Source organism: Hyla sarda, chromosome 13, assembly GCF_029499605.1.
Source record: "Hyla sarda isolate aHylSar1 chromosome 13, aHylSar1.hap1, whole genome shotgun sequence".
Lineage (NCBI taxonomy): Eukaryota > Metazoa > Chordata > Amphibia > Anura > Hylidae > Hyla > Hyla sarda.
This window is the reverse complement of record NC_079201.1, coordinates 8,009,124-8,034,050: the sequence shown is the minus strand read 5'-3', so window position 1 is coordinate 8,034,050 and position 24,927 is coordinate 8,009,124. Positions and strand designations below refer to the sequence as shown.

General features: G+C 39.1%; 2 protein-coding genes across 18 annotated transcripts in view; one reads left to right on the top strand and one right to left on the bottom strand.

The window, feature by feature from the left end:
- The window catches only part of LOC130297723 (urotensin-2 receptor-like), a 47,365-nt gene extending 32,188 nt beyond the window's left edge, over positions 1 to 15,177 (top strand). Inside the window, exon 3 of the mRNA XM_056550511.1 lies at positions 14,873 to 15,177. The gene's annotated coding sequence lies outside the window, so the exon portion shown is untranslated. The remainder of the gene's footprint in view (positions 1 to 14,872) is intronic.
- Positions 1 to 24,927, bottom strand: part of OGFOD3 (2-oxoglutarate and iron dependent oxygenase domain containing 3) — a 452,864-nt gene that overhangs the window by 339,067 nt on the left and 88,870 nt on the right. For 2 of the 17 annotated variants that reach the window (XM_056550512.1, XM_056550516.1), the window contains exon 9: positions 19,391 to 22,148. The exons of 14 other annotated variants lie outside the window; for them this stretch is intronic. In XM_056550512.1, the coding sequence (XP_056406487.1) occupies positions 22,006 to 22,148 (143 nt within the window). In that variant the 3' untranslated portion in view covers positions 19,391 to 22,005. Of the gene's footprint in view, positions 1 to 16,819; positions 17,289 to 18,219; positions 18,266 to 19,390; positions 22,149 to 24,927 lie in introns of those variants that run through there. One more of the 17 variants, XM_056550513.1, reaches the window with a different exon arrangement.

Below are 24,927 nucleotides of genomic sequence, written 5' to 3'. Positions count from 1 at the left end.
ATGCTGGCAGTTGTAGTTTTGCAACATCTGGAGGGCTACAGTTAGAGACCACTATCTAGTGGTCTCAGACTGTACCCTCCAGATGTCGCTAGGCAACTCACCGGCTTCCGTAGGATCCAGCCGCACGGCGTCACCGCCCGCCGATCTCCGTCGACCGCCCGCCGATCTCCGTCGCCCGCAACCTCCGGATCGGTAAGTGGATCTTCGGCGCCGGTCCCTGTCGGGTTTCCCCGTCCTGCCCCGCCTATTGTGGGTGGGCAGGACGGGGAAAATGAAAGTAAACCCCCCCCCCCCCCCGCCCCCGATCTGCTATTGGTAGTCGCGTCTAGACCACCAATAGCAGGGATAGGAGGGGTGGCACCCGCGATCCCCCATCTATTCCGGATCACTATAGACCCGTAATGACCCGGAATTGTGCAAATCGCAAGTGTGAATTCACTTGCGATTTGCCGCGATCGCCGACATGGGGGGGGGTCTGATGACCCCCCTGGGCCTTTGCACCGGATGCCTGCTGAATGATTTCAGCAGGCATCCCGGTCCGATCCCCACCCGATGCGTGGCGGGGGCCGGAATTGTCCATGACGTACAAGGGTGTCATGACGTACGCATACGTCAAAGGTCCTTAAGGGGTTAAAGGCTGATTACAGTGCAATCAGTGCATTATTATCCTGCAAGTGTATTAAAGGGGTAGTCCGGGATTCAGATGATGTTAGGCAAGTCATGTGATCAAAGGGAGTGTTGACGTGCTGCAATGGGTGGGTCGACCCATGTGTGGGAGGGAAATAAGTCAACCCCATCTTGAAACAAAGGATCCTGGGGATTGTAGTCTTAGGGAGGCCACAGAAACAGGAAGTAGCTAGTTCCCAAAAACAAGCCAGCAGTGTGATGGGAGACACAGGACACGGCCATTTACCACCAACAAAAGCAAAGATCCTTCATAAGCATTTCCATTATGGTATGGCACTTAATAGGTCACCTTATGTTGGATAACCCCTTCAATGGCACCGTATGCTCCTGGTTGTTGCAGTCCATGCTCAAATTTTTTCTGTTTCTGCCTACATAATGCAAGTCAAAATACCCATATACATTGACATTCACAGTGTCCACCAATAACAGTACCAGACGCTAAAAATTGCATGCTCAACAATGGAATCTTTGGACCTTTAGAAAGAATGCCACAATACACACATATAAAGCTAGAAATAGTTTTACCCTGAAAAACAGTGCAACCTGCAATTGACCCCCATAGGCTTGTCAGTCACTGTGCCCCCATAACAAAGCCAGTCACAAGTTCCCCTATAATATACTATCAGAATATTGGATGAAAAATAACAGTACTGTTCATCCAGTGTAATAATTTACAGTCAGATCGTTGGATAATACACAGATTTAGCTCTGCTTCATTCATTTTGGGAAGTTTAAATGCGTTTCACACCTCACGTCCGTCTGGATCGGAAGCTTATAAGCATATAAGAACATGATTCTTGTTCCCACTGTTCATCCAAGTGAACGTCACGCTGAGCTGGAAACAAGAGAAATAAATGATGTACAAATCCCCACTATTAAAGGGCCAGGCACTCTTGTCACCCCTGCAGAGAAAGATATATATACGTGTTATAACGGAGCAGGAGGGTGAGAGAAGTCATTCAGCTCTGGAGGGACCTTGAAGCCTTCAGCGGGAGATCCATTTAGGAAAACACATGAAAGGAAACCCTGTGTGGGAAGTGAATAAAGAAGCTTTATCAATGGACGACTCAAGGGCACCTCAAATAGAATCACAAAATTCCAATTCATAGGGACATGTAACCTTAAAATAAAATAAAAATATAGCAGGATAAGTTGTTGTGACGTCTTGTCCATGTGGTCGAGATAGCACCAAATAATGCTTTCGACCTAATAGACATCCATGGTGAACTAGAGTGGTTAAGGGTTAATGGTCACATCCCTGATGGTCTCAGGGGGAAGGGGTTAAGATATATTCCTGGGAACATCCATGGTGGATGCTAAAGGGGTGAATGGCAACTTCTGTATTGGTCTAGAGAGGTAAAGAGTCAATAGGGAGAACCACTAATTCAGGGTCGTGAAGTGTTTAATGGTAGAATATTTGGTCATGTAAAGAAGTTAAGGGTTAATCTCACTGGTGATGGTCGGGGGGGGGGGGGGGGGGCAGAGGATGCAAGGGCGCTTATAGTAACTTCCAGGGTGATATAGCATTTTAAGTAGTTAATGATAACATCTCTATTACTATTAGAGCATTCAAGAAGGCATAAATGGTAACAGCCCTGGTGGTCTAGCGTTGTGAAGCTTTTAATGGGAACAGCCATGGTGGTCTAGTGTAGTAAAGACTTTGTTGGTAAGAGCCCTGATAGTCTACTGTAGTGAAGGCTTTAATGGTGACAACCCTGATGATCTAGTGAAGAGAAACCTTCTTGGTAATGGACCTTTAATGGACCTTGCTGGTATAACCTGGGTATATACTGTACATAATTATATATACAGCTGGTATAAGTGATATATCTCCTGTATATAGTGATATGGACCATGCTGGTATAACCTGGTATATACTGTATATAATATATATGTACAGCTGGTATAAGTGATATATCTCCTGTATATAGTGATATGGACCATGCTGGTATAACCTGGCATATACTGTATATAATATATATGTACAGCTGGTATAAGTGATATATCTCCTGTATATAGTGATATGGACCATGCTGGTATTACCTGGTATATACTGTATATAATTATATATGTACAGCTGGTATAAGTTATATATCTCCTGTATATAGTGATATGGACCATGCTGGTATAACCTGGGTATATACTGTATATAATATATATGTACAGCTGGTATAAGTTATATATCTCCTGTATATAGTGATATGGACCATGCTGGTATAACCTGGGTATATACTGTATATAATTATATATGTACAGCTGGTATAAGTTATATATCTCCTGTATATAGTGATATGGACCATGCTGGTATAACCTGGTATATACTGTATATAATATATATATGTACAGCTGGTATAAGTTATATATCTCCTGTATATAGTGATATGGACCATGCTGGTATAACCTGGTATATACTGTATATAATATATATGTACAGCTGGTATAATTTATATATCTCCTGTATATAGTGATATGGACCATTCTGGTATAACCTGGGTATATACTGTATATAATATATATGTACAGCTGGTATAAGTTATATATCTCCTGTATATAGTGATATGGACCATGCTGGTATAACCTGGGTATATACTGTATATAATATATATGTACAGCTGGTATAAGTTATATATCTCCTGTATATAGTGATATGGACCATGCTGGTATAACCTGGGTATATACTGTATATAATATATATGTACAGCTGGTATAAGTTATATATCTCCTGTATATAGTGATATGGACCATGCTGGTATAACCTGGTATAGACTGTATATAATTATATATGTACAGCTGGTATAAGTTATATATCTCCTGTATATAGTGATATGGACCATGCTGGTATAACCTGGGTATATACTGTATATAATTATATATGTACAGCTGGTATAAGTTATATATCTCCTGTATATAGTGATATGGACCATGCTGGTATAACCTGGTATATAATATATATATGTACAGCTGGTATAAGTTATATATCTCCTGTATATAGTGATATGGACCATGCTGGTATAACCTGGTCTATACTGTATATAATATATATGTACAGCTGGTATAAGTTATAAATCTCCTGTATATAGTGATATGGACCATGCTGGTATAACCTGGTATATACTGTATATAATAAATATGTACAGCTGGTATAAGTTATATATCTCCTGTATATAGTGATATGGACCATACTGGTATAACCTGGGTATATACTGTATATAATATATATGTACAGTTGGTATAAGTTATAAATCTCCTGTATATAGTGATATGGACCATGCTGGTATAACCTAGGTGTATACTGTATATTATATATATGTACAGCTGGTATAAGTTATATATCTCCTGTATATAGTGATATGGACCATGCTGGTATAACCTGGGTATATACTGTATATTATATATATATATATGTACAGCTGGTATAAGTTATATATCTCCTGTATATAGTGATATGGACCATGCTGGTATAACCTGGTATATACTGTGAATAATATTTATGTACAGCTGGTATAAGTTATATATCTCCTGTATATAGTGATATGGACCATGCTGGTATAACCTGGGTATATACTGTATATAATATATATGTACAGCTGGTATAAGTTATATATCTCCTGTATATAGTGATATGGGCCATGCTGGTATAACCTGGGTATATACTGTATATAATATATATGTACAGCTGGTATAATTTATATATCTCCTGTATATAGTGATATGGACCATTCTGGTATAACCTGGGTATATACTGTATATAATATATATGTACAGCTGGTATAAGTGATATATCTCCTGTATATAATGATATGGACCATGCTGCTATAACCTGGTATATACTGTATATAATATATATATATATATACAGCTGGTATAAGTTATATATCTCCTGTATATAGTGATATGTACCATGCTGGTATAACCTGGGTATATACTGTATATAATATATATGTACAGCTGGTATAATTTATATATCTCCTGTATATAGTGATATGGACCATGCTGGTATAACCTGGTATATACTGTATATAATATATATATATATATATACACAGCTGGTATAAGTTATATATCTCCTGTATATAGTGATATGGACCATGCTGGTATAACCTGGTATATACTGTATATAATATATATATATATATATCACAGCTGGTATAAGTTATATATCTCCTGTATATAGTGATATGTACCATGCTGGTATAACCTGGGTATATACTGTATATAATATATATGTACAGCTGGTATAAGTTATATATCTCCTGTATATAGTGATATGGACCATGCTGGTATAACCTGGTATATACTGTATATAATATATATATACACAGCTGGTATAAGTTATATATCTCATGTATATAGTGATATGGACCATGCTGGTATAACCTGGGTATATACTGTATATAATATATATGTACAGCTGGTATAAGTTATATATCTCCTGTATATAGTGATATGGACCATGCTGGTATAACCTGGTATATACTGTATATAATATATATATATATGTACAGCTGGTATAAGTTATATATCTCCTGTATATAGTGATATGGACCATGCTGGTATAACCTGGTATATACTGTATATAATATATATATATATGTACAGCTGGTATAAGTTATATATCTCCTGTATATAGTGATATGTACCATGCTGGTTTAACCTGGGTATATAATATATATGTTTTGGGCAGCCTACTCACTGCCAGACACCATTTCACCCTGACAATGGCTTCTAACAATATTAAACAGCGGTCAAGACTGAGGCCGCAGGGATCGATCGCCCCAATGGAGTCAATCAGATGGCAATCTATAGTACTGGGGAGGGCGAGCGTTTCATCTTACTTAATGTGGTTATTTACTGAGATGACAAATTGGAATCTCACAGGAGTCATGGAAAAAAAAAGCAAACAGCCATGTGTTATACCAGTGATTTCAAACCAGTGTGCCTCCAGCTGTTGCAAAACTACAACTCCCAGAATGCCTGGAAAGCAGTCGGCTGTCCGGGCATGCTGGGAGTTGTAGTTTTGCAACAGCTGGAGGCACCCCTGGTTTAGAATCTCTATAATATATGCTCCACAGAGTTGGAGTATCTAAGTCTGTCATGTTTAATACCGCCTGCTGAGTAATGTATCCAAGAATATCACGAGTGATACCATGTGCGAAAGCACTATATCTAAAAGCCTATCATGCGTGATACTGCTTGCTGAGCAGATGTATCTAAGCCTATGATGTGTTAGCCTTATATACAGCAGCTCAGCAGACAGTATATGTGTAATACTGAGTGCTAAACCAGAATATCTATGCCTATTATATGCTATACTGTCTGCTCAGATGTGTATTTATGATGCAGAGTTAGTGTATCCAAACCTTTTATGTGCTATACTGTCTGCTCAGATGTGTATTTATGATGCAGAGTTGGTGTATCCAAACCTTTTATATGCTATACTGTCTGCTCAGATGTGTATTTATGATGCAGAGTTGGTGTATCCAAACCTTTTATATGCTATACTGTCTGCTCAGATGTGTATTTATGATGCAGAGTTGGTGTATCTAAACCTTTTATATGCTATACTGTCTGCTCAGCTGTGTATTTTTGATGCAGAGGTGGTGCATCTAAGCCTTTTATATGCTATCGGTCTTCTGAGTTGTGTAGCCTTTTTATTAATACATTGACGGCAAAACTGTGTTAATTCTGGTATAAAGCAAAATTGAGGGAAAATACGAGTGACTCCTTGTATCCTAACGTGCGATGGTGATAAAGAGGTCGTTAAAGGTTATACTGTATTACAAGGTTATATTGACATCTCCTTCTTTGTATCTTTCTAACAATGAGAGGGGAGTAATTGATCCTCATTGTCCTATTGTTAAATATCCCGGCCTCTTTTACTATTGGAGATAAAAAGTCAGGCTTTATGTAGTGACGTCAAGTGCCAATATTTTCCCAACACAATCCTACATATAAAGTAAAGTAAAGGAAAAAAGGTTAAAAAATGGAAGCTAAAGAAAGAAAAAAAAATAAGAGAAAGTAGTGGAAAAGATAAGGGAGGAGAATGAAAAAAGTGAAAAGGAATAAAGGAAGAGAAGGAACAAGAAGGAAGGAAAAGGTACAAAGGGAGGGAAGAAAGAAAGGAAGGGAAGATAAAAAAAGAAAAGGATAGAAGAAACAAGCAATACAGGAAAGGAAAAACAAATAAAGGTAAAGAAGAACATGAAGTAGTGAGGGAAAAGAACAGAATGGAAAAGAAAGGGAGAAAGAAAAAATGGAAGGCAAGAGTAATAAGAGAAAAGAAAAAAGGAAGGGAAAGAGGGGAAAAACTGAAAAGAAAAAAATAATACATGAAAATAAAGAAGAGTAAGGAAAGAGGGATAAGAAAGAAGAGGTAAATTGAAGGGGATGAAAGAGTCATAAGGCAAAGGAAAAGAAAGGAATAACAATCAAAAGAATGAAAAGGGAAAGAGGGAGAAGGTCAAGTAAAAGATTAAAGAAAAGAGAAAATGAACAAAAATGGAATTAGGAGAAATTACAACATATAAAGGAGAAAAGGCTAGAGGGGGACAGGGGAAAGGGGACAAAAGAGACAATTAGAGAATAATAAAGATTACAAAAAGATACCATGGTTCAATAAAAGTAGAGTAGTCAACATTAGTCTAACATGGCCGCACTAGCAGTTGTGCTGACGTGATTTATGGGAGTAACATCAATGAGGCTGTAAAAGAAGCCGTGATGGTTGGCATCCAACTTTCCTAAAATACTGAAAGAATTAAAAATTTGCTTATGGAACAAAACAGAAGCTAAGGGTGTAGCATTACAGATAACTTACCATTCGGGGTGGGGGTCTTGGAAAGCTGGGTGACATCCCATATGGGACTAATAATGGCAAATATGGTGGTAATCTTATCTTGCTTATGAAGGAAAACAGTAGCAGGAGATTTATTGCTGCACAGCTAAGGCCAGTGGTCTCCAAACTGTGATCCTCCAGATGTTGCAAAACGTCATCTTCCAGCATGCTGGGTGTTGAAGTTTTGCAACATCTGGAGGGCCACAGTTTGGAGACCACTGCTTTAGGCAAACCTTACCAATCAGGAGAACAATGGCATTATAAAGGGATCATTCCTATGAAGCTGGCGTACTCGGCAGGATGGAAAATGACAGGGTCAGCAGCAGCCAGACATGACCAGTCATGCGTGTTCCGAGGGCCACAATGTACTAGACAAACTGTCGGAGCCTAGAAAGATGGTGCCAGGGCAGGTGACACGTAAAGGCAAGGAAATAACTAGAGAGGAAGAATAAGCATAAGAACAAAGACCCCTATGCTACACATAAGGACACCAAACTAAAACAACAGCAAAGTGCCGGTCTGTAGAAAGACAGTGTATACAATAATATTGTACACACTGTACGATACCAGATGTGATTGAGTATAAAACATAAGGCACGAGATACGTCCTAAAGGTAAAAGCTTCCACGCTGGCTACTGAACACGAAACAAAGAAGTAAACTGATCAAAATGAATCAAGGAGACTGTATATTACGCCACGGTGGGCCACTCTCCGGTAAGTAGTTGTCTGTCGTTATTCATCTAATAAAGGGTTAAAAATAATTCAACCCATAAGATCCGACATGATCCTCGAAGAAAAAGGAAACATGAATATTAAAGCATATTCACAAAAGTGAGTGTGAGAGAGAGAGAGACATAATACCGTCACCAGCAATGAACACTATGAATAATAGATGCCCACAGTATGTGATCGCAGGACTGCGGGGAACAGAGAATAAGGGAACCTGGAACTACAACAATGTCTGCACGATGGATCCGATCAGCAAGAAAAAACAATAGTCTGATCCACATTGTAAGCATTGCTGGATTGTTTGCCACCTGTAAGAAGAGTCTCCCGGTTCTCTTTTAGGCTATTTGAATTGCCCGATCTACAAAACATGGTCGGTAGCCCCAATCTCTGAGGCGGGAAGCAATGGCTGTAGCCTCTCGTTCAAAGTCATCATCGAGGGAACAATTACGGTGGGCCTGTACCATCTCCCCCACCAGCAGATTTTTATGACGTGAGGAGAATGGATGACAGCCGTCTCTTTCCGGTAGGTTCTCGTGATGATGTTTCCCGAAGCACTATCCCCAGTCAGGAGCAAATCCAAAAAAGGCATGGGCTGCGACTGATAGGAGACAGTGAATTGGAGATACATAGTATTGTCATTAAGAAAGGTGGCAAACTCTTGTATGGCCAATACATCCATATAAATTTGAGATTGTCGATGTAGCGGTCATACAGCCCGATGGAAGTGGCAAATGGATTTGTGGGGGCGAAGAGAATCCCCCTCTCCCACCAACACATATGTGTTGGCAAAAAGCCGGAGAACTTCGCACCCATCGATGCTCCAGTAATCTGGAGGTAAAAATTATTGTCAAACATAAAGAAGTTGTGGGTTGGTAGATACTCACCAAGATTATGTAATCTCATAAACCTTCTGAGTAATTTGAATATGTTTCAAGAAACCAAGTAATTGCAATTTTAGCTTGTGAGTGGGGAATAACAGAATAGGGAGAATTGACATCTGCCATTACCCACACACATTGGTCATTCCATGTTAAATGTTCACACATGGAGAGAACATGGGCTGTATCTTTTATGTAATCAGGCATTTCATTAATGAGGGGCTGTAGTAAGTTGTCATAGCTGCTTGTTGAGCGATGCAATGCCAGCTGCAATAGGCCTCATAGGGGGAGGAAACTGTTTCTTATGGACCTTGCGGAGGGAATAGAAAATAGCAACCACCGGACACTGTATCATAATATACTCATTTTTTCTTATGTGTCGGTCTGCCACCTCAAGGTCCACAAGATTTTGCATTAGCAGTTTGAAATGGGCGGTGGGGTCTCCTCTTAAAGGCCTGTATGTGCTGGCATGGGCTAACATTGCTGTATTCAACACACAATACAGGCCCTTGTCGAGGATAACCACCGCTCCCCCTTTGTCTGCTTGTCGGACGACAATGTTGCCCGTCTTACCAAGACACTTTAGAGCCCTTCTTTTATCAGATGATAAATTGCAGCGGCGGACAACATGTTGCTGGAATAATTCTACCAGCTCACATTCTACAGCTTCCTGAAACACTCAAGTATGGGGGTTCCGGACATAATGGGGTAAAAAGTGGGATTAGATAGTTTGAAATCTGGTTTGTCATCTTGTGTTTCAACACTAGGCAGCTGTTGTAGCTCGGACAGTGTCCTGAGGACCTCGAATGATAACCCGAGTACACCCAGAGTATCAACAGTAGCATATTGATTGCAATGAATATCAACAGTAGAAGCAATATTGTCATGCAAATCATTTATGGATAAATCAACATCTCTTACATCATTATCAACATAACTAGATTCTTCTACATCCCCGCCCACCATACTAGCAAAATGTTTCTTATTGGTTATATTTCTGATGAACTTGTTTTTGCCCAATGTCCTGAATAGATAAAATCTACATGAGGGAGCAAAAGTTAACCCTCGAGATAATAGAGAAAGTTCAGCGGAGGTAAGGATATTTGCGGACAGATTAAACACAGGGATAGTCCTCACCCTTTTCTGTAATGTCTGGGGCTGCGTCTTGGCCGGTCTGTGCTTCCTCCCCGCTCTGCGTTTTTTGATGATGTAGACGCCCGGCTGGATGCTACCTGTGATGACATTGGCAGAGGGGAGGAGGAAGCTCCTGGAGTAGCTGAGTATATTATGATACAGTGTCCGGTGGTTGCTATTTTCTATTCCCTCCGCAAGGTCCATAAGAACCAGTTTCATCCCCCTATGAGGCCTATTGTAGCTGGCATTGCATCGCTCAATGAGCGGCTATGCTCTTGGGTTGACAACTTACTACAGCCCCTCATTAATCAAATGCCTGATTACATAAAAGATACAGCCCATGTTCTCTCCATGTGTGAACATTTAACATGGAATGACCAATGTGTGTGGGTAACGGCAGATGTCACGTATCTCTATTCTGTCATTCCCCGCTCACAAGCTAAAATAGCAATTACTCGGTATTGAAATTACTCAGATGGTTTACGAGATTATATAATCATGGTGAGTACCTACTAACCCACAACTTCTTTATGCTTGACAATTTTTACCTCCAGATTACTGGAGCATCGATGGGTGCGAAGTTCTCCCCCTCTCTTGCCAACACATATGTGTTGGTGGGAGAGGGGGATTCTCTTCACCCCCACAAATCCGTTTGCCACTTCCATCAGGTTGTATGGCAGCTACATCAACAATCTCATATTTATATGGAAATCGGATGTAGCGGCCATACAAGAGTTTGCCACCTTTCTTAATGACAATACTATGTATCTCCAATTCACTGTCTCCTATCAGTCGCAGACCATGCCTTTTTTGGATTTGCTCCTGACTGGGGATAGTGCTTCGGGAAACATCATCATGAGAACCTACCGGAAAGAGACGGCTGTCATCCACCTCACGTCATATAAAATCTGCTGGTGGGGGAGATGGTACAGGCCTTCCGTAATTGTTCCCTTGATGATGACTTTGAACGAGAGGCTACAGCCATTGCTTCCCGCCTCAGAGATTGGGGTATTCGACCATGTTTTGTAGATCGGGCAATTCAAAAAGAGAACCGGGAGACTCTTCTTACAGGTGGCAAACAATCCAGCAATGCTTACAATGTGGATCAGCCTATTGTTTTTTCTACACAGTACAGTGATGATTTTGCAGCTATATGCAACATATCCCCATGATCAGTGGGGATCCTGCATATTCTAATGTGTTCTGTAATGGTTTATGCTGTGTTTCGAGAAAGGTTGCCACTATTGTTTCACCCAGTTTGTTTACCAGTAGGACCCGGAAAAACCCCAACTGGCTTACATGTCCAGGATCCCATAAGTGTGGACACAGCAGGTGCATTTGCTGCTCAATCATGAACATCAGCACTAAATTTGTCTCCGCTGTCAATGGAGACAGATTCAAAATCCAACAATACATCAATTGCAATACCACATTTGTTGTGTACATGCATCCAATATGTGGGATGTACAACGAATGCTGTGAAAGTGAGAATTTGGAAGCATTTGTTTGACATCCCACATTTTGGTTCCCGACACGTGTCCAGGGTCAGCAAACATTGTGCCGACTTCCACCAGGGTAGTTTTTTCAAGTATTTCGGTCCAAGGTATTGAACGGGTCAGTGCCCCTGTACGTGGTGGTGATCAGAGACAAAAACTGCTGGACCAAGAGGTCTTTTAGATACTCAAGTTGATAACTAGGTTCCAGTTGGGAATTAATAAATGACAAGACGTTATTTTGCATTACTGAACTGTTGGTTGGCAGCATAAGTGTATGTGTGGGGCAGGTATATAACATCTTGCTGAAAAGGTTTATCTGTCTAAGTTCTCTAGAAAATTTCCAATCAATGGGAGTTTCCGTGGCTCTGTGTGTATCAGTATAGGAGTATTTTGCACTATATGATATATTATTGTGTGTCACCTTATGTATGGGCTATTTTCCCTTGGCACACGGACCTACAGAAACACCAGCAACATTAATTAAAGTTTAATATCTTGACAGATGTTGTCATCATTTTTTTGCTGCTTCCTCCTACTCTGAATATAACACACTCTGTTCTGCCTGCTAGTGTTTTATTTTACGTGGGTTATGCAGGGTGTGAACAAAGAATTGTGAATTTATACAATGTGTGTTTTTAACATTTGTATCTATAACACTGTTTATGCCTTATTTAGTATTCAAAGTCCAGGAGAAATGAAGAAAAGAGCGGATCACTCACCGATTTGATGCTGTGAATTTTATTGAAGTTATCATGCAGCGGCTACAAACGGGTTGATGTCAGCGGCAGGGCAGGAAGTGAATCAGAGCCCCGTCCAAAGCGACAGCGCCGTTTCACGCCCACAGGGCGTTTCTTCAGGCCCGGAATTGACCAATAATGAATAATAGGAGTAGTATTATAGTAGTTATATTCTTGTATATAAGGGCAGTATTATAGTAGTTATATTCTTGTGTATAGGAGCAGTATTATAGTAGTTATATTCTTGTATATAGGAACAGTATTATAGTAGCTATATTCTTGTATATAGGAGCAGTACTATAGTAGTTATATTCTTGTATATAGGAGCAGTATTTTAGTGGTTATATTCTTGTATATAGGAGCAGTACTATAGTACTTATATTCTTGTATATAGGAGCAGTATTATAGTAGTTATATTCTTGTATACAGGAGCAGTATTATAGTAGTTATATTCTTGTATATAGGAGACAGTATTATAGTAGTTATAGTCTTGTATATAGGAACAGTATTATAGTAGTTATATTCGTGTATATAGGAGCAGTACTATAGTAATTATATTCTTGTATATAGGAGCAGTATTATAGTAGTTATATTCTTGTATATAGGAGGCAGTATTATAGTAGTTATATTCTTGTATATAGGAGGCAGTATTATAGTAATTATATTCTTGTATATAGGAGAAGTATTATAGTAGTTATATTCTTGTATATAGGAGCAGTATTATAGTAGTTATATTCTTGTATATAGGAGAAGTATTATAGTAGCTATATTCTTGTATATAGGAGAAGTATTATAGTAGCTATATTCTTGTATATAGGAGAAGTATTATAGTAGTTATATTCTTGTATATAGGAGCAGTATTATAGTAGTTATATTCTTGTATATAGGAGCAGTATTATAATAGTTATATTGTTGTAAATAGGGTGCAGTATTATAGTATTTATATTATTGTATATAGGGGTAGTATTATAGTAGTTATATTCTTGTATATAGGGGCAGAATTATAGTAGTTATATTCTTGTACATAGAAGGCATTATTATGGTAGTTATATTCTTGAACATAGAGGTCAGTATTATAATAGTTTTATTCTTGTAAATGTGAGGCAGTATTATAGTAGTTATATTCTTGTATGTAACACTCACAGAGTGTTGTATGTATGTATGTATGCATGTGTGGAAGATGACGTGGGCCGCACCAGGGAGCGGAGTCTAAGGTACCGCTGGTTTTCACCAGAGCCCGCCGCAAAGCGGGAAGGACTTGCTGCGGCAGGTGGCACCCAGGTCGCTACCCCTGGTACGACTCGTCCACACAGGCTGTTGAGATGAAACGTAGCACTGGATGGATGAGCCAACTCGTAGTCAGGACAAGCAGAAGGTCAGGGCTGGCGGCACAGATGCGTGGTCAGGAAACCTAACAGGAGGTCAACAGGCAGGCGGCACAGAAGCAAGTTCAGGTCACGGAGCAGGTCAGAACATAGGCTGAGCTAAACACAGTAACACTTTCTCTTGGGCACAGGGCACATAAAGATATGGAAAGGGGTTGTGGGAGGTGCACAAACTTATAGAGAAGGGAGAGGTGCAAACAATAATTAAGGGCGCACTGGCCCTCTAAAAGACAGGATGCCGGGGAACAGAAGCAGCGGAGAAGCCAGCAGGAGCAAGGGGTAAGTGATGGCCTAAGATTTGCATGCGGGCACGTCCCGCGATGCGAATCCCGGACCCGCCAGAGGAAGGAGGAGAGTGGCCGGAACACTCACCGCAACATTCTACATAGGAGGCACTATTATAGTAGTTATCATCTTGTACAGAGTAGGCAGTATTATAGTAGTTATATTTTTGTAAATATAAGGCAATATTATAGTAATTATATTCTTGTACATAGGGGCCAGTATTATAGCAGTTATATTCTTGTACATAGGGGGCAGTATTATAGAAGTCATATTGTAGTACATTGAAGGCAGGTTTATAGTAGTTTTTTTGTAACGCAGGAGGCAGTATTATAGTAGATACTTTCTTGTACATAGGGGCAGTATTATAGTAGTTATATTCTTGTATATAGGAGGAAGTATTATAGTAGTTATATATTTGTATATAGGAGCAGTATTATAGTAGTTATAGTCTTGTATATAGGAGCAGTATTATAGTAGTTATATTCTTGTACATAGGAGGCAGAATTATAGTAGATATATTCTTGTACATAGGAGGCAGTATAATAGTACAGTAGTTATATTGTTGTACAAAAGGGGCAGCTATATGTTCAGAAAATTGAATGCATGACGGCATATGTCTGGAGTAAAAGTATTTATTCAATAGGAACATGTCTTCTTTGGTTATTACTCAGGAATCAATTATAATAATTTTTTCTATTTATAAAACAGGAAAGAAAAAATTATGTCACTTAGTCAGCCAGGAAAATATATTAAGATGAAAGGAAGAGCAGAATAAAGGATAATGCCTTACTCCTCAGTGCTTCTACAACACTGTTCCCTCCATAATACAATCTGTTTATATTTAGAACATTCTACTCGTTCATTGTTTTGTACTGCTGTCTTTCTTTGAAAGAAAATAATTGTGATGTGTTACATTGTTGTATATAGGGGGGGGGGCAGTGTTATAGTAGTTATATTCTTGTACGTAGGGGGCAGTATTATAGCAGTTATATTCTTGTACATAGGGGCAGTATTATAGTAGTTATCGCAAACAACGTAGAAAGAAGGCAGCGGCAGCTCACCAATTAAAGCAGGACTTCTTTATTTTCAGCGGGTTGACATACAGGTGTAAGTTTTTTTTTATTTTTTTAACTTACACCTGTATGTCAACCCGCTGAAAATAAAGAAGCCCTGCTTTAATTGGTGAGCTGCCGCTGCCTTCTTTCTACATTTTTTGCTGTATTTGAAGACATGTAGACATTATTGTGCTGAGTACCACCTTGAGGCTTATTATAAGTGAATGTGCTGCACTGAAGAGTTGGGGATTGCCTAACCCCAGGGATATTATAGCAGTGCCAGTTGATCTTCTTTTTACATTTGGATTATAGTAGTTATATTCATGCACATAGGAGACAGTATTATAGCAGTTATATTCTTGTATATAGGAGGCAGTATTATAGTAGTTATATTCTTGTATATAGGAGCAGTATTATAGTAGTTATATTCTTGCACATATGGGCAGTATTATAGTAGTTATATTCATGTACATAGGAGACAGTATTATAGTAGTTATATTCTTGTATATAGGAGGCAGTAGTATAGTAGTTATATTCTTGTATATAGGAGCAGTATTATAGTAGTTATATTCTTGTACATAGGAGGCAGTATTATAGTGGTTTTATTCTTGTACATAGGGGCAGTATTATAGTATATTCATGTACATAGGAGGTAGTATTACAGTAGTTATATTTTTGTATATGGGAGCAGTATTATAGTAGTTATATTCTTGTATACAGGAGGCAGTATTATAGTAGTTATATTCTTGTACATAGGAGGCAGTATTATAGTAGTTATATTCTTGTATATAGGAGCAGTATTATAGTAGTTATATTCTTGTATACAGGAGGCAGTATTATAGTAGTTATATTCTTGTATATAGGAGGCAGTATTATAGTAGTTATATTCTTGTATATAGGGGCAGTATTATAGTATATTCATGTACATAGGAGGCAGTATTACAGTAGTTATATTTTTGTATATAGCAGCAGTATTATAGTAGTTATATTCTTGTACATAGGAGGCAGTATTATAGTAGTACACTTACATACACAGAGATACCACATACATTTATGTTTATTCACCACATAACTTCTTTTTCACATTTTATTCACTATTTTTCTAGTCCCCATAGGAGACTATTATATGTAATCTTTCGACTGAATACACTGTGCTATAGAGCAGCATTGGTCAGTGTTATCTGTGCTATATTGCTCCAGGCTGCTAAGGCTGTCTGGATTAATGGAGGCAGATAGGAACCATCTGGCTGTCCTTTGATCGGATTGGGACAACATGATTTTTCTGCGGTGACCAGCTCCCCTGAGCTAATCGGCAATGTTTTTTAACACATTTGGATGCTGTGACCAACTTTGATTGGTGACTTCCTACATTACAATCAGGCTATCAGCTATAAAGCACTCAGCTTGGGAGCAGGCGCAGGGTATACATTCAAAGATGGTTGGTATGCCATGACTTATATAACACGAGTTTGAACTGACTGGTTAATTCTGAACATAGTCTTATCCCCAGTTATGAGAGGGTGTGCACTCAGGTTATAGTGTGTTATTATTTCCCCCCCCCCCCCCCTTATTTGTTGACATTATAGGTCACATTAAAAGATTGAGAAAGTTCTGACATTATCTTTGCCTTGTTCTTAAACAAGGACCTGGCATTTTAAAAGGGTGTGTTAGCCTTGTATCTCTACTGTAGGTGTCACTATTATAGTAGAACAGTTGTTTGTCACTTTATTGAAGAGTGTTGCCTTTTTTACATCATCTTGTACAAGGTTACACAACATGACTTTGTGCCCTCAAGTAAGCTTCCTGTGATCTTCTCAAGTATTCTTTATAAAAATCAATAACACAAGCAATGGACCAGTAAAACATGGCTTTTAGGCACCTTTATATTTCCTATTCCTTTGGAATTCCCTTCTGTAGCCTTTTACTTATTGTCACAATACGCAATTAATAGGTTCTGAAGGCCTGTTTTTATAGTCTTTGCCTACAATGCAGTCACTTAGTCATCTGTATATGCTTGCCTGAAAAACCGAGGATCGATGTGAAGCGTATCAGCCATTACAATAAAATTCCTGGAGAAATGTGAACAACTTTGATGTTTGTTCAGACCCCGAGAGAAGGAACTGACAGGTTTTAGAGTTGCCTCTCCCAGCTCATCTCATGAATGCTGAAATAACATCTGCTTCCCTCCCTGTAACAGGACACACCTAAAGTGCTTTGAACGTGTGGGTACCGACTTGCCTCCTCAAAATATTCCTTGCTACCTCGCCTCTTTGTTGGAGAGGTTTCGGACATCCTAGATCAATTTTGCATGTGTTCTGGGAATGTCTGTTTCTCTGTCTTTTTCACCTCTCCAATAAACCACTCTTGACCTATCGACAATTTATCCTATGTCATCTGGTCAATGCGGCTAGGGCCCGCCCTGGAAATCCCCCCTCTATGGTTATGGTTCACAAAGATCCTGGACATACAGTGCATGGTGGAGCTCACTGCTCATCTTTATCACCGCACGGATCAGTTTACGATGACCTGGTTTAACTGGTCTGCCTAGCAGGAGACTCCTGAATACTGTGCCTTATTGCACGACTTAGCCACCTCTCCTGGTCTTTTGGCTAAGTCCCTGTCCTTTCTCTCCCATTACCCCTGTCACTGGTGTGGGTCTTGTGATTTACTTGTACTTTAGTCTTGTGTTTCCCATGTTGTTCCCATGTCTTTCTTGTCCCCCCCCCCCCCCCCCAAAATGATTCCCTCCCTTTCTCTCTCCTTCTCTTTTCATTACTCTCCTATTATTCTCTTTTACTGTATTCCTTCTTTGTTTGATGTTATTGCACTGATGCTGTGCTGTTTTTTTTTTGTTTGTTTGTTTTTGGGTACTTTGGGAGAAATAAAAGTATACAATAAAATATTCTGACCCTTAAATGTTTCTCATGTACAGTTTCTTTCCCTTATAATAAAAGGAAATGTTTATTGGCAGTTTCATAAATCTAAGTCCCACATAATTACCATGAAATTAAATCTGAAGAGCCGCACAAAGTATGTTCCCAGGGTCCTGCAAACAATAAGAAAGTCCATAAACAGATGTTTTGCACTGTGAGCGGTATCACCCAACAGAAAAGGGGTCTGTGGGAACCACAACCTATTTGATACTATATGTTATTTATATAGTTATATTATTGTATATAGGGGTAGTTATATTTTTGGGCATAGGGGGGCAGTAATATACTAGTTATGTTCCTGTACATAGGAGACAGTATCATAGTAGGTATATTCTTGTACATAGGGGCAGCATTATAGTAGTTATATTCTTGTACATAGGAGCGGTATTATATAAGTTTTATTTTTGTACATATGAATCAGTATTATAGTAGTTATATTCTTGTATATAGGAGCAGTATTACAGTAGTTATATTCTTGTATATAGGAGACAGTATTATAGTAGTTATATTCTTGTATATAGAAGCAGTATTATAGTAGTTATATTCTTGTATATAGGAGGCAGTTTTATAGTAGTTATATTCTTGTATATAGGAGCAGTATTATAATAGTTATATTCTTGTACATATCGAGCAGTATTATAGAAGTTATATTCTTGTACATATCGAGCAGTATTATAGTAGTTATATTCTTGTACATAGGGGCAGTATTATAGAAGTTTTATTCTTGTACATATGAATCAGTATTATAGTAGTTATATTCTTGTACATATCAACCAGTACTATAGTAGTTATATTCTTGTACATAGGGGTCAGTATGATAGTAGTTATATTCTTGTATATAGGAGTCAGTATTATAGTAGATATACTATGGTTGCAAGAAACAGTTCGGTCGGCACTGTTACCTCAGATACACCTGTGAATGGACTACTCCTATTGCTGGCAGGCAAGGAGTTAATTAGCAAGACAGTCCGTAGGTAACACTGAATTACTGCTTTTCCACTGGGTTCCCAGTCCCTTAGAGTAAACTTTCAAACATGCGTCATTCACCGGGATGCAGTAAAAACGTTTCCTTTATTTCAACAGTGCAGACATACGAGCACGAACATCGGGAGACACAGCCAAACAGCCGTGAGCCGGGTTATAGTAGATATATTCTTGTATATAGGAGTCAGTATTATAGTGGTAGTATATTTTACATCTGTGCTTTAGCCGTTTATGTAATTTGTCTTGGATTAAGAATGGCCATTGTACTCTGAATAGGCAGGTAATAGTGAGTCCATACAACTCACTACTCTAGGTACGTTAATTATTACTGCAGAATATCATTAAACCCAGAGCTGTAATCCAGAGGAGCCGCGCTCATACGAAGACACCTTCTACTTGATTCACAGAAGAATGCCTCTCTCCTCGGCTACATTATAAGATACAGGGACATTTAAATGTCTATTGAGTTCTGTAAATCAGTGCTGGATCCTTTGGGGGATAAAATGATGGAATGCAGTTTTCTATATCAATAACTTCAGAACTATCTGGCATTCCTGGCTGCTATTCATCTCCATCTTGTTAAAACATTCAAGACGAGGTTACAATTTTCTGGTCCTTTCTTAAAGGAGCCCTCCGTTGGTTGTGAGCAGCTTTCAACTGGGTAGAGTGCAAGTAAAGATAAATAAAATACAGAAAACCAGAGAAGCGGATATTAACACCTCACATACCAGAGATCACTGGTGAATAAAGCATTAACCCCTCTACTGCCCTGGACCACAAAAGAAGAAGACATTGACCAAGACCATAAGGAATGTTGGTATTAACTCCGACCCTACTCTAGACCTCCGGGTAAAAATATATTAACCATTTCGTTTCTGTAGACCAACAAGACTGTTGGAATAACCCCCTCCAATATCCTTGACCACAAAAATGGTGGCAGTAAGGCCTCTACTGACCTGGACCACCAGAGAAGGCATTAATCTCTCTATTAATCTAGACCATAAAGGATGGTGGTATTAACACCAATACTACCCTAGACCTCCAGGGAAAAATAAATTAACCATTTTATTTCTGTAGACCTCCAAGAATGGCAAAATTACAAGAATGGTGGAATTACCCCCTCCAAAATCCTAAAGCACAGAGGATGGTGGCAGTAACTCCTCTACTGACCTGGACCACCAGGGAAGAAGATATTAAACTCTCTATTACCCTAGACCATCAATGATGGTGGTGTTAATCTCAACATTACCCTAGAACTCCAGAGAAGCAGACATTAACCCTTTAAATTCTGTAGACCAACAAGAATGGTGGAATTACAAGAATTGTGGAATTATCCCTTCCAACATCCTAGACTACAGAGGATGGTGGCAGTAAGCCCTCTACTGACCTTGTCCACCAGAGAAGAAGATATCAACCTCTCTTTTACCCTAGGCCATCAAGGATGGTGGCATTAACCCCCAAACTACCCAAGACCTGCAGGGACATTATTTTATTTCTGTAATTCCTCCGAAACCTGAAATCACTCTGAAAGTTACTGATGCCTAACCATTGGTGCATCTTCTAGGTTTGCAGTCCAAAATATATGGTGAATGTTCCCATCCAGTTTCTCTTATGAATAATATGAGAATAAAAACGTGCTACCAATGTAGTGAAACACGTATTTTATCAGATTTATAATTTTTTTCTGAAGTTTGTGCGCTGTTCTTCTTTGCACTGATGACATTTCTACCAATCCACATAATTATGTTTCATTATTTTAATCATTTAAGAGGACTCTTTACCAAAATCACCTTTTACCGCCTAAATCATAATGCACGGTAATTGTCAGAGCGGAGGTCTGCCACAGCTAAAGGCTTTATTTTGCCTAATACTATAATTTAGAATTAGTCTTTAAAAAGCATCCTCACCTTCCCAAAATATGCCCTAAAGTACATGACTTATACCATTAAGCCATTTATCTTCAGCTAAAAGATGACAGGTGAAAACCACTCATGGCAAAAAAAACCTTTTGACTTTTCACCTCTTTAAGCCACTGACAACATTATTTAAATCAAAGTGGGTGGGGCTTAATGTCAGGGGTGTGATCTCTACGGCCCCTCGGATTTAACATAACAAAGAAAATGCGTCATCAGAAAATGACCTATTGATTACATCAATATTTTAATGTTAAACATTTTTTTAAAGAATTTTTGGTGATATTTCTTCAAATTTTCCACATTTTCCTTTTATTATTAAATAATCCGGAAATCTTGCAGTATTCATTAAGGCCACTGGGGCTTATATATAGCTGAGACTTCCTGTCCGTGATGATAAGGAGGGGGCTGCTGGAACTTGATCTGTATAGCACTACAGGCGAGATGGCTGCCCCAATAATCATGAATGAATCACAATGAATCAACAGGCATCGCCAAAGTAACCCAAACTCCAGTGTCCCACCAAGGAATAAGGTTATATTGTAAGGAACAGATGTGTAGAACTCTGCCTAAACCATTAGCACCATGGGCATGACCATACTGTAAAACAGAGAAGAACCCCCACAACTTGATTCAATGAAGACTTCATTTTCATTGATTCGGTCTAATATGAATTAGATTAATAATATTATGATTACGGTTGAGAAGAAATGTTCAAGAGTTCATGCTGGGTACTAACCAGACGCGGCTCATAGAATGTTACATATACAATGGGGGGGTTTGTTTGCACTGATACACCCATAAAGGAGTGTTTATGTCTTTGTTATGTTCATGTAAGGCCAAGAATAGGATACGTGACCCTATGTCAAGTGGTACATTCATCCAAAGTTTTGTTTCCAGGTTTAGGGTGCAGTGGTGCATTGATACATTCTCATTTGGCTTTTTGGTTTCTTGATCTAGTTTAACATCCATGTTGGGTCCACAATACCGTGGTCTGGGTTGCAGGTGAATGAGATGGTTATAGCATATCTGGTGCCCCAGCTCACTTTTTCCACCCGATGTAAATTCTCAGATCCAGACGTGAAGAAAGAGAGTCGGCCTGGAAAAATTACGGAGACAGATTACACAATGAAGGATAAAATGCATTTGGTTACAGGAACCAAAGATATAGCTCGTGTTCAAGAAAACAATACCTCCGAGAACATTCGACCTAAAGTTCTCTGAAGTCTTAAGGTGAACAAGTAACTTCAACAGCTGGTGGTCACAGAGGTATTCCTAGTGAGGTTCCTATACACGTGTGCACTCAGTTAATCCAAGTGTGCATGTGTTCTCTATGGGATCAGTATACATAGCAGTTATACACCTCACCTCCAGCTCTATCTGTATACTGCTATTATCTCTATGGTATTAGGATATATAGTAGTTGTACACCTTTCCTTCAGCTTTATCTGTATACAGCTGCTGCAATCTCTATAATATCGGGATATATAGTAATTCTACATCTCCACTCCAGCTCTATCTGTATACTGCTGCTGCTATCTCTATGGGACCATTTTATATAGTAATTATATATATCTCCTCCAGCTCTATATGTATACTGCTGCTGCTGCTGCTATCTCTATGGGACCAGAATATATAGTATTATACACCTTTACTCCAGCTCTATTTGTAACCTGCTGCTGCTGTCTCTACGGTATCAGGTTATATAATAATTATTCCCCTCCCGTCCAGCTCTATCTATATACTGCTGCTGCTATATCTGAAATTGCAGGAAAAATTTTCTTTTTAACAGCAATTCTGGAAAAGCACAGCAAAAACCATTGTCAAAATTTAAAGAAAATCTACTAAAAAGCGGTTAAAGCACTACAAATGCACATACCCTGAAGATTTCAACTCTTCATAAAACATCACAGTTGTGGTATAGGTCATAATCACCTCATGGTAATATTGCTCTAAAAACGCATACTGAATAAGAAAACGCATCAAAACGGCACATGATGTGAACTGACCCTAAACTACCTTATGAGTTTAAGTTGCTGGAGTCTAGCCAGGTCATTAGATGACCAGATTCCACACTCTCCCCAGAGGGTTCATGGGAAATGTATTAAACATAAGGAAATGATTTTTGTGATTCTGTGCCACATCAGCTGAAACAGGTAAGGCATTCACAAGAACCTCTACATTATTTTCTGATAATATCCTATGCTGCACTACATAAGTAACTTTTACCAGATATGCCTCAATAATTATAAAAATAACCCAAGGTCCTTTACAAATAACAAAATCAGCCATGTGACACTTGAACCCTTACTGGGACCAACAATATTTACGGGTGATTATTCATAACCCCATAAGAATGCAAATAAAATTACTCCCATCCAAGCAATTCCATAAATCAAGTGTCCCAGCAGTAATCAGACCATTCACATAGATGCCTGTCTTGAAGGATTACTTGGAGTTAAACGTCCCGTATGTGGGACCCACATCTATTATAACTTTCTACTCAAACCCCCAAATCTCAGGGACTCAGATATCCTATTCCCTCCATGTAATGCTGGCGACAACATTGTTCCCATCATGTTACAGGCAGGCACAAGTATAGCTGCAGCACTGGCAGATCCATCAAACAACTTCTCAGGCACCAATGTAGTTGGCACAGAGAAAATAGATATTATATTCTGAGACCTACAGCAAATAATAAACTTTCCCAGGGGGAATTTCGGCCTTATCTGGGCAGACATAAACCTTAGCAGAACTTAAGGCCTGGAGAAGGTCCATAAAATCCATATGGAGGTTGTTTTCATAAAACAGAAGATTGCACAGGTGCTGGGTGACAACTACTAATGGCCACCATTATCTCAACCTTGTTATCTGCTCTGCCTGTGTGTCAGTCTTCTTCACCGTTTATCCACCAATTCTTTCCTAAAACCAATTTAAAGTCGCAAAATTACGGACACCTAAAAGAGTGCAGTTGCGAAGACAAAGAACAAATGGGATCTGAATGTTAAAATGGAAACAAGACGGCAAAGCTGCCTTGGTGGCTTCTGTCTACGGGGGCCTCCTAGAACTGAACTTTTATTTTTTCTCTAATTATTCCCTTTTATGGTTGTTAATTCTCGAATTTCAGAGAAAAAAAATGCAGCAGTGCTTGTGTGATATCTGCGCATCATCGGCACCATTCTGCACGAGCAGAAGGGGGACGTGTCGGGAGAAGCGGCAGCTCCCACTACAGAGCCAGGATAATTAATCCGATTTGTTGGTACTTCAGTAATTTCCTGCCGTGAACCATCTGGAATTAACCCCCTACCTTCTTGGAAGTCCCTGCAATGGCACAAACCCCCTTTCTCCCTCCTTTCTTCAAACCTTGAGTCACAGGTCATCATAATGAAGAGAAGAAATGTCTGACTAGAAGAAGACACAACCTGATAATTAGAACTCACACAGCAGAATTAGGTGGTGGATACAATAAGAAGCCATTAATATTCTAGGTATAATGATCATAACTTCACAGTTAGACATGTTTTGTACAAACCTTTAGAAGCATACAATGCTCACTGTACTGGATAACATTTTAGACCTGTACACAGATGAGGCGAACAGGGATACAGCGGGTTATGGAAAGTAACAAAGGAGAAGCTGGACATAAGTAATGAAGTGCTGGACAGGAAGGGGTTAGGAATTGTTGGGGGACTATCGATGACGGGGGGGGGGGGGGGGGGTAAGGAATATAATTTGGGTACTGTGAATGATGGAGCTAGGAATAGTTAGGGTGCTTTAGATGGTTGGAAGAGATATATATTTAGGGTGCTGTAAATGATGGAGTTAGGAAAAGTTGGTGTGCTGTAGATCATGGGGTAAGGAATATATGTGGGGTGCTG